This window comes from Micropterus salmoides, unplaced genomic scaffold (genome assembly GCF_014851395.1).
Source record: "Micropterus salmoides isolate LMB-PRFRI ecotype aquatic unplaced genomic scaffold, ASM1485139v1 Ms_hic_scaffold_2, whole genome shotgun sequence".
In the NCBI taxonomy this organism is placed as follows: Eukaryota; Metazoa; Chordata; class Actinopteri; order Centrarchiformes; family Centrarchidae; genus Micropterus; species Micropterus salmoides.
The window spans coordinates 13887149-13899429 of NW_024041150.1; the positions used below are offsets into that span (position 1 = coordinate 13887149).

At 47.1% G+C, this 12281-nt stretch overlaps 1 protein-coding gene across 1 annotated transcript; it reads left to right on the top strand.

The window, feature by feature from the left end:
• Positions 1-2910: 2910 nt before the first annotated feature.
• LOC119912397 (mucin-2-like) lies at positions 2911-4074 on the top strand (the record flags this gene model as incomplete). The annotated part of the gene is made up of 1 exon (XM_038731572.1): positions 2911-4074. A coding segment is annotated over one exon (1164 nt), but the record flags the coding sequence as incomplete, so codon positions are not given.
• Positions 4075-12281: the final 8207 nt, after the last annotated feature.

A 12281-nucleotide genomic window follows, 5' to 3' on the forward strand; every position in this document is an offset into this window, starting at 1 on the left:
CAACAACCGAGGAAACCACGACACCTGCCCCGACAACAACTACCGAGGCAACCACGACACCTGCCCCGACAACAACTAACGAGGCAACCACGACACCTGCCCCGACAACAACTACCGAGGCAACCACGACACCTGCCCCGACAACAACAACCGAGGAAACCACGACACCTGCCCCGACAACAACTACCGAGGCAACCACGACACCTGCCCCGACAACAACTACCGAGGAAACCACGACACCTGCCCCGACAACAACTACCGAGGCAACCACGACACCTGCCCCGACAACAACAACCGAGGCAACCACGACACCTGCCCCGACAACAACAACAACGAGGAAACCACGACACCTGGCCCGACAACAACTACCGAGGAAACCACGACACCTGCCCCGACAACAACTACCGAGGCAACCACAACACCTGCCCCGACAACAACAACCGAGGAAACCACGACACCTGGCCCGACAACAACTACCGAGGCAACCACGACACCTGCCCCGACAACAACTACCGAGGCAACCACGACACCTGCCCCGACAACAACAACCGAGGAAACCACGACACCTGCCCCGACAACAACTACCGAGGAAACCACGACACCTGCCCGACAACAACAACCGAGGAAACCACGACACCTGCCCCGACACAACAACCGAGGAAACCACGACACCTGCCCCGACAACAACTACCGAGGCAACCACGACACCTGCCCCGACAACAACAACCGAGGCAACCACGACACCTGCCCCGACAACAACTACCGAGGCAACCACGACACCTGCCCCGACAACAACCGAGGAAACCACGACACCTGGCCCGACAACAACTACCGAGGAAACCACGACACCTGCCCCGACAACAACTACCGAGGCAACCACGACACCTGCCCCGACAACAACAACCGAGGCAACCACGACACCTGCCCCGACAACAACAACAACCGAGGAAACCACGACACCTGGCCCGACAACAACTACCGAGGAAACCACGACACCTGCCCCGACAACAACTACCGAGGCAACCACAACACCTGCCCCGACAACAACAACCGAGGAAACCACGACACCTGGCCCGACAACAACTACCGAGGCAACCACGACACCTGCCCCGACAACAACTACCGAGGCAACCACGACACCTGCCCCGACAACAACAACCGAGGAAACCACGACACCTGCCCCGACAACAACTACCGAGGAAACCACGACACCTGCCCCGACAACAACAACCGAGGAAACCATGACACCTGCCCCGACAACAACAACCGAGGAAACCACGACACCTGCCCCGACAACAACTACCGAGGCAACCACGACACCTGCCCCGACAACAACTACCGAGGAAACAACGACTCCTGCTCCAAAAACTGAACCAACAATAACACCTGCTCCAACAACTGAAGGAACAACCACCATGGTGACGTTCAGATCTGTTCAAAGCACATTCACAAGTGACTTGAACAATCAATCATCTGCAGCATTTAGACATCGAGTTTCAATGATAAAGTCACAGGTAAGTCAAACCCTTAGAATAAAATCTTCTGGTACAAATACTGAACTTTTTCAACAGAGAGCTCAAGCCCCCATTCAGAGAACTGAAAGGTTATGGTAACACTTTAAAACACAGTTAATACTCGTTTTACTTTATTTTTGTATCTTTCTAGGTTTGTATATTTCTAGGTGTTAATTTTTTCCAAATGTTTGTTTTCCAGTAAGTAACCAGTATTTACAAAAATAGTATAATTTACTCCATTGTTCCCTACAGTCTTGTTTCTAAGTAAATTGTTTATTGAAACTTGATTCATACAGCAGAATTAGATTAGGGCTTTATTTTAAGTGTTACCACTGTCATCACTAAAACCAAGTTTCAGAAAGTATCAATAACCTTCATAAATAAGCATTAAGGCATGCTTAACTTCAATACTTGTACAGTATACAATAAAACACACAGTACGAAGAATTGAAACACAGCTAGTGAATGGTCAATTCCCCAAGTAGAAATTCCCCACATAGAAAGGAATCGCATACCAGTTGAAAAAATGTGCACACTGCCCAGAAATACACGTGAAGACACTTAATGTTACTGCAAAAAATGAATAGGTCATCTATTATTTTTTTAATCCTGTGGTGGTTCTCATCATTATTTTTCCTCCTGTCTGTCGGTCTCCTGGACACAGTTAGATTTCTGCACTACAGAAAGTACAGAAAACAAAATAAAAATAAAAAACTGTAAAATAAGGAAATATAATGACAAACTGGAATATTTGCATTTCCTGATCAAAATACAGGTACAGAAGTGCTGCTGCAGAATAATAATAGTAATTGCTACATGAAATAAAGAGCCAAGATAACTAAACTACACCTCCAGCTCACTGTACAACTTAGGCAAACATAGGTGAAACGTGTTTAAGTACCATTTGTTTTCTGTTTCTGCAGCTTGAACCTGTGTTCCACATGGCTTTCCCTTCCTCCTTCATGTCCCTGGACGTGTTGTCATTCAGGTAATTTGTTAAGACTTTTAAGAAATTTTAAGAGTAGTGACCAAAATGTGATATTTCAAAATTATTTTGTGTTTCTCCATCTGCAGAAATGGATCAGTCATCAATAACGTGAACCTTCTCTTTGCAAGCACATCTGTTCCTAATAATGTTGAGATTGGGAGGGTTTTGATCAATGATAGTTTAAACGTCACTGGCTTCGACATTGAAAGGAACTCAATCAAAGTGAATGACACCCTATATTCTGATCTACCTGCCCCGACAACAACTACCGAGGCAACCACGACACCTGCCCCGACAACAACAACCGAGGCAACCACGACACCTGCCCCGACAACAACTACCGAGGCAACCACGACACCTGCCCCGACAACAACAACCGAGGCAACCACGACACCTGCCCCGACAACAACTACCGAGGCAACCACGACACCTGCCCCGACAACAACAACCGAGGAAACCACGACACCTGCCCCGACAACAACTACCGAGGCAACCACGACACCTGCCCCGACAACAACTACCGAGGCAACCACGACACCTGGCCCGACAACAACTACCGAGGAAACCACGACACCTGCCCCGACAACAACTACCGAGGCAACCACGACACCTGGCCCGACAACAACAACCGAGGAAACCACGACACCTGCCCCGACAACAACTACCGAGGAAACCACGACACCTGCCCCGACAACAACTACCGAGGCAACCACGACACCTGCCCCGACAACAACAACCGAGGAAACCACGACACCTGCCCCGACAACAACAACCGAGGAAACCACGACACCTGCCCCGACAACAACTACCGAGGCAACCACGACACCTGCCCCGACAACAACAACCGAGGAAACCACGACACCTGCCCCGACAACAACAACCGAGGCAACCACGACACCTTCCCCGACAACAACAACCGAGGAAACCACGACACCTGGCCCGACAACAACTACCGAGGAAACCACGACACCTGGCCCGACAACAACAACCGAGGCAACCACGACACCTGCCCCGACAACAACAACCGAGGAAACCACGACACCTGCCCCGACAACAACAACCGAGGAAACCACGACACCTGCCCCGACAACAACTACCGAGGCAACCACGACACCTGCCCCGACAACAACTACCGAGGCAACCACGACACCTGCCCCGACAACAACTACCGAGGAAACCACGACACCTGCCCCGACAACAACTACCGAGGAAACCACGACACCTGGCCCGACAACAACAACCGAGGAAACCACGACACCTGCCCCGACAACAACAACCGAGGAAACCACGACACCTGCCCCGACAACAACAACCGAGGAAACCACGACACCTGCCCCGACAACAACTACCGAGGCAACCACGACACCTGCCCCGACAACAACTACCGAGGCAACCACGACACCTGCCCCGACAACAACAACCGAGGCAACCACGACACCTGGCCCGACGACAACTACCGAGGAAACCACGACACCTGCCCCGACAACAACTACCGAGGAAACCACGACACCTGCCCCGACAACAACTACCGAGGCAACCACGACACCTGCCCCGACAACAACAACCGAGGCAACCACGACACCTGCCCCGACAACAACAACCGAGGAAACCACGACACCTGGCCCGACAACAACAACCGAGGAAACCACGACACCTGCCCCGACAACAACTACCGAGGCAACCACGACACCTGCCCCGACAACAACAACCGAGGCAACCACGACACCTGCCCCGACAACAACTACCGAGGCAACCACGACACCTGCCCCGACAACAACAACCGAGGAAACCACGACACCTGCCCCGACAACAACTACCGAGGCAACCACGACACCTGCCCCGACAACAACTACCGAGGCAACCACGACACCTGCCCCGACAACAACAACCGAGGCAACCACGACACCTGCCCCGACAACAACAACCGAGGCAACCACGACACCTGCCCCGACAACAACCACCGAGGCAACCACGACACCTGCCCCGACAACAACTACCGAGGAAACCACGACACCTGCCCCGACAACAACTACCGAGGCAACCACGACACCTGGCCCGACAACAACAACCGAGGAAACCACGACACCTGGCCCGACAACAACAACCGAGGAAACCACGACACCTGGCCCGACAACAACAACCGAGGAAACCACGACACCTGCCCCGACAACAACTACCGAGGAAACCACGACACCTGCCCCGACAACAACAACCGAGGCAACCACGACACCTGCCCCGACAACAACTACCGAGGAAACCACGACACCTGCCCCGACAACAACTACAGAGGCAACCACGACACCTGCCCCGACAACAACTACCGAGGAAACCACGACACCTGCCCCGACAACAACTACCGAGGCAACCACGACACCTGGCCCGACAACAACAACCGAGGCAACCACGACACCTGGCCCGACAACAACAACCGAGGAAACCACGACACCTGGCCCGACAACAACTACCGAGGAAACCACGACACGTGGCCCGACAACAACAACCGAGGAAACCACGACACCTGCCCCGACAACAACTACCGAGGCAACCACGACACCTGGCCCGACAACAACTACCGAGGCAACCACGACACCTGCCCCGACAACAACCGAGGAAACCACGACACCTGGCCCGACAACAACTACCGAGGAAACCACGACACCTGCCCCGACAACAACTACCGAGGCAACCACGACACCTGCCCCGACAACAACAACCGAGGAAACCACAACACCTGCCCCGACAACAACAACAACCGAGGAAACCACGACACCTGGCCCGACAACTACTACCGAGGAAACCACGACACCTGCCCCGACAACAACTACCGAGGCAACCACAACACCTGCCCCGACAACAACAACCGAGGAAACCACGACACCTGGCCCGACAACAACTACCGAGGAAACCACGACACCTGCCCCGACAACAACTACCGAGGCAACCACAACACCTGCCCCGACAACAACAACCGAGGAAACCACGACACCTGGCCCGACAACAACTACCGAGGCAACCACGACACCTGCCCCGACAACAACTACCGAGGCAACCACGACACCTGCCCCGACAACAACAACCGAGGAAACCACGACACCTGCCCCGACAACAACTACCGAGGAAACCACGACACCTGCCCCGACAACAACAACCGAGGAAACCACGACACCTGCCCCGACAACAACAACCGAGGAAACCACGACACCTGCCCCGACAACAACTACCGAGGCAACCACGACACCTGCCCCGACAACAACTACCGAGGAAACAACGACTCCTGCTCCAAAAACTGAACCAACAATAACACCTGCTCCAACAACTGAAGGAACAACCACCATGGTGACGTTCAGATCTGTTCAAAGCACATTCACAAGTGACTTGAACAATCAATCATCTGCAGCATTTAGAGATCGAGTTTCAATGATAAAGTCACAGGTAAGTCAAACCCTTAGAATAAAATCTTCTGGTACAAATACTGAACTTTTTCAACAGAGAGCTCAAGCCCCCATTCAGAGAACTGAAAGGTTATGGTAACACTTTAAAACACAGTTAATACTCGTTTTACTTTATTTTTGTATCTTTCTAGGTTTGTATATTTCTAGGTGTTAATTTTTTCCAAATGTTTGTTTTCCAGTAAGTAACCAGTATTTACAAAAATAGTATAATTTACTCCATTGTTCCCTACAGTCTTGTTTCTAAGTAAATTGTTTATTGAAACTTGATTCATACAGCAGAATTAGATTAGGGCTTTATTTTAAGTGTTACCACTGTCATCACTAAAACCAAGTTTCAGAAAGTATCAATAACCTTCATAAATAAGCATTAAGGCATGCTTAACTTCAATACTTGTACAGTATACAATAAAACACACAGTACGAAGAATTGAAACACAGCTAGTGAATGGTCAATTCCCCAAGTAGAAATTCCCCACATAGAAAGGAATCGCATACCAGTTGAAAAAATGTGCACACTGCCCAGAAATACACGTGAAGACACTTAATGTTACTGCAAAAAATGAATAGGTCATCTATTATTTTTTTAATCCTGTGGTGGTTCTCATCATTATTTTTCCTCCTGTCTGTCGGTCTCCTGGACACAGTTAGATTTCTGCACTACAGAAAGTACAGAAAACAAAATAAAAATAAAAAACTGTAAAATAAGGAAATATAATGACAAACTGGAATATTTGCATTTCCTGATCAAAATACAGGTACAGAAGTGCTGCTGCAGAATAATAATAGTAATTGCTACATGAAATAAAGAGCCAAGATAACTAAACTACACCTCCAGCTCACTGTACAACTTAGGCAAACATAGGTGAAACGTGTTTAAGTACCATTTGTTTTCTGTTTCTGCAGCTTGAACCTGTGTTCCACATGGCTTTCCCTTCCTCCTTCATGTCCCTGGACGTGTTGTCATTCAGGTAATTTGTTAAGACTTTTAAGAAATTTTAAGAGTAGTGACCAAAATGTGATATTTCAAAATTATTTTGTGTTTCTCCATCTGCAGAAATGGATCAGTCATCAATAACGTGAACCTTCTCTTTGCAAGCACATCTGTTCCTAATAATGTTGAGATTGGGAGGGTTTTGATCAATGATAGTTTAAACGTCACTGGCTTCGACATTGAAAGGAACTCAATCAAAGTGAATGACACCCTATATTCTGATCTACCTGCCCCGACAACAACTACCGAGGCAACCACGACACCTGCCCCGACAACAACAACCGAGGCAACCACGACACCTGCCCCGACAACAACTACCGAGGCAACCACGACACCTGCCCCGACAACAACTACCGAGGCAACCACGACACCTGCCCCGACAACAACTACCGAGGCAACCACGACACCTGCCCCGACAACAACAACCGAGGAAACCACGACACCTGCCCCGACAACAACTACCGAGGCAACCACGACACCTGCCCCGACAACAACTACCGAGGCAACCACGACACCTGGCCCGACAACAACTACCGAGGAAACCACGACACCTGCCCCGACAACAACTACCGAGGCAACCACGACACCTGGCCCGACAACAACAACCGAGGAAACCACGACACCTGCCCCGACAACAACTACCGAGGAAACCACGGCACCTGCCCCGACAACAACTACCGAGGCAACCACGACACCTGCCCCGACAACAACAACCGAGGAAACCACGACACCTGCCCCGACAACAACAACCGAGGAAACCACGACACCTGCCCCGACAACAACTACCGAGGAAACCACGACACCTGCCCCGACAACAACAACCGAGGAAACCACGACACCTGCCCCGACAACAACAACCGAGGCAACCACGACACCTGCCCCGACAACAACAACCGAGGAAACCACGACACCTGGCCCGACAACAACTACCGAGGAAACCACGACACCTGGCCCGACAACAACAACCGAGGCAACCACGACACCTGCCCCGACAACAACAACCGAGGAAACCACGACACCTGCCCCGACAACAACAACCGAGGAAACCACGACACCTGCCCCGACAACAACTACCGAGGCAACCACGACACCTGCCCCGACAACAACTACCGAGGCAACCACGACACCTGCCCCGACAACAACTACCGAGGAAACCACGACACCTGGCCCGACAACAACAACCGAGGCAACCACGACACCTGCCCCGACAACAACAACCGAGGAAACCACGACACCTGCCCCGACAACAACAACCGAGGCAACCACGACACCTGGCCCGACGACAACTACCGAGGAAACCACGACACCTGCCCCGACAACAACTACCGAGGAAACCACGACACCTGCCCCGACAACAACTACCGAGGCAACCACGACACCTGCCCCGACAACAACAACCGAGGAAACCACGACACCTGGCCCGACAACAACTACCGAGGCAACCACGACACCTGCCCCGACAACAACTACCGAGGCAACCACGACACCTGCCCCGACAACAACTACCGAGGAAACCACGACACCTGGCCCGACAACAACAACCGAGGAAACCACGACACCTGCCCCGACAACAACTACCGAGGCAACCACGACACCTGCCCCGACAACAACAACCGAGGCAACAACGACACCTGCCCCGACAACGACAATTGCTGCACCAAACACGACTTTTACTGTTCAACCTATTTACTACATCTTAATAATTTTGGAAGTTTCTTTTTCAATTGACCTCACTAACTCCAACAGCAGTCTATACAAAGATCTTGAGCAACGAGTTGTAGCTACGGTGAGTAATTTCCCAAATTGAGCAAATTACTGACCGTGAGAATATTACACATGATTACACACAAATGTTTAGCTGAAGGACACATTTGTTAAGCTGGAAATTAATTTCATGTACATTTTCATTTCAGTCCAATTTAATTTGAAAACAATTGTGCTTGAACGCTTCTCAAGGGTTTTCAATGTTGCTTTTTATTGCAGTGTGAGTTCATATACAGACCAAGATTTGTTCAGTTTGACCACTGTACTGTGACACTGTTCAGGTAAATACATTTTCTTATAGTAGTTCACAGGTGTTTTGTATGCAGAAGTATGGTCTTAAAATAGGTATTGTCTAATGGTGATACTGTTATGTTTACATCACCCATAAAAACGGCAACAGTATCATCGAATATTTTCATTTGACATATGGTTTTATGAAACAGGAGTGTCCCAATTCGAGCCGATGGAACTGAAGCAGAGCTGCAGGTTGTGTTCAATCAGAAAACTCGCTCTGCAGAACTCCCACAGAACAGTGTCATTGCTCAAACCTTAGTGGAAGCTGTGAGTAATACCAACAACAGCTTCAATGTGACCATAAATCCCAACAGAGTCAAAATAATAGGTAAGTAAACACAACACAATGTATTGCTCTACAGTATGTAAAACATTTACGTCTTAACCTTCCTGTAAAATTCATGCAAAACACCTATTCAAGGCATATCCAAAGTAAATTGAATGTAGTTGTTAAACCATTTGGAGTATATGAATGGTTCTGGGCTTCTTTGAAAGATAACGCTCTGGAGTGTCTAACCCAAAAGTCATGATTGTAAGTGCTACTGGAATTGATTAATATAAGTTTAAACACACTAGAAAATTCTTGCTAATAAATGCATGTAGACAACTATAGCTGGAACTTATTAGCTGGAAAACATTGTAGGGCCTCGGCATAAAGCCTTACCTAGTCCAAGTTTAAATTTCATACCAATACCATGAAGAAATTACTAATTTACACAGGTTTTTCTAAGTGTGTGTCTTAGTGTATTTTTTCTAAAACGGCATCGCTCCTTGGTGGCAGGCGGCTGCTGCTGCATCGCTCCATATCAGCCGGTAGATTGACGTAGATGTGTTTTTATGCTGGTAGATCATGAACTTCCTGTTTAAAGCTCGATATTGTTATTTTCAAAATTTTATTGGCTGCACAAAGTGCCAGTCATCGGCACAATTGCTTGCAATTGGCTCAGCCTACCCACGAAATAATAGGGGCTGGCCCTTCCTTACAGCGTGGGCTCTTGTTGGCTATTGTAGGCTGTGAAAGGAACATGTGAGCTGTTATTAGGTCTGATTTGGTATCACTCTAAAGGTCAGAGTTCAGCGGATAATTTGAATACAAGCTATCCTAGTTGTTAACATTCAAATCTGAGTTATTACGGTTACAATGACATACGAGCCACGTCTGCCGGCAAATATAAAACGATCCGGCCGCAGTCCCTGGGGATTTATTGATGGAATAATGTATTATTATATAAATATTTTTACTGGATTGGATTGTCTGGACCTTTGACAACGTAACAACCGTTTTTGTTGGAATATAATCGACCGGTGGATTACTATGAGGCATATATGAGGTATACACGAGATTCATCAAAAAAACTGTGTTCAGTGTTGGACAGTTTAATCCATCTTTCTGTTCAACACTGTGGCATGACAAGCTTTTTTTAAGCTACCTTGTATTCAGCCAGAATATGTGTAATGTAAATTGTTATTAACTGTAAGATGTTTGACATTAGCAACTTCGAACTAGACAAGAAGCTAAAACGTCTACCGAGCCAACTCTTTCTATGGCCTTTATGATCAGTGAAACTGGCACCAAAGTCATTTTTACAAATATAAACAAATCATTTTTGGTTTGAATTCTTATTAATTTATTCTTTTAAAATATTTTACAGCAGGTCCAGTTCCATCTACGACTACCACATCTACAAATGCTGCACCAATCAACGTGAATGGCACCCGTAAGCTATATTGTGTTCCACTTCTTCAAAAATGTCACAACGTTGCACAGCTGTTTTTTAAAGTAATGTTTTGTTTACTTTTTACCGAATTTACAGAATCAAGTGGAGTGAGCCACAAGATCAGTCTCGTTACTGCATCCTGCCTGGTATTGTTGTCATGGATACTATCAAGCCAGCAATAGCATCAGTGCTGATTACCATTTGAATTGCCAGCAGACTATGACTGCCATTACTGGTATGAACAAGGACTTTGTTGTCGGTAAAAATCCAAGATTCATGATGGTCTTTGCTCTTGTATGTAGAATGACACAGCCAACTTTAAGCACCTGGCCCATTGAATCATCACTACAATAACAACCTAAACAAAATTACAATACTGTCTGTTAAGCCCTGGGATGTCAGAAATGGTTGCACTCTGACTTTTTATATAAAATGTAATGTATAAATGCATCTTGCTTCTCTGAGCACTGTGCTATAGCAATTTTTAACTTTCAGTACTAATTCTTTCCTTAAGTCATGTTAAACAAGTAAAATCAGCCACACTGGAAAGTAAAAATCACCTTCACCATTGTCTGAATGAATTTTATTTTGAAACGTGCAGATTGAGAAATTCAAATGTGAGATGTCTGTGAAGTTAGTTGTCATCAACACAGGTCATTTTACAAGCAAAGATGATTCAAAATGGTGTTGTTTTACTCTGACCTTCAAACTATCTAAACCTTTCTGTAACTTTCAAAAGCATGTGAAATTTATGTTTAGGTTTCATTTAGTGTACACATTGAAATTATGTAATCACGTATAGCTATATTCTGTGAGACTGTTGTGGTTTGTATAATTTAAATCAGAAACTAAACAATGATCAGAATGCAAATTTAAATTTTGTGAATTTAAATTGTCTCTAGTGTGATGTTTTGCAATTTTTGATGAGTAAACAGAAAATGTATCAGGGCATGTTTAACCTTGCACAACTCTTATAAAATTGAAACACCTATCATTTTGTGTCTGAAACTTAATTTTGATGAAAGGCTGCGGTTGCTTCTTACTCACTAGATTGGTAGGAGCAGAAGCAGCAAGTGATTGATGGCCTGATGGCAAAACACGACGGAAAAAGTCACAAAACACACTAGAGACTTCACGATAGAGAAGTTTGAGAGTAATTTTACCACTGAGTAGACGGAGAAATCTAGCGATGAGGGGCAGGAGAGTCTTTGAGCGAGCAGTTGATAAGTAGATTGCAATCAGGGTGGAGATTCAGTTTTTGCACCCTTCCTCTGAACGCCCTCCCTAGCCACATCAAACAAGCTAACTTTATGCCATCTTTGAAACAAGCACTCAAAACCCACCTTTTCAAGTCTACATTCCCCAGCTAACTTCGTTCCCTTTTCTCCCGTCCATGTTCTTTTCAACTAATTATTTTTATCTTCCCACTATGAAGTGTCTTTATGTATTTAGAAAAGTGCTATATAAATGTAATTTATTATTATTATTATTAACTGTCACAAGCCAGCCGGGACAAAAAGGAGGTGAGACACAACAGGCACAAGCATGCTAAAGATATGG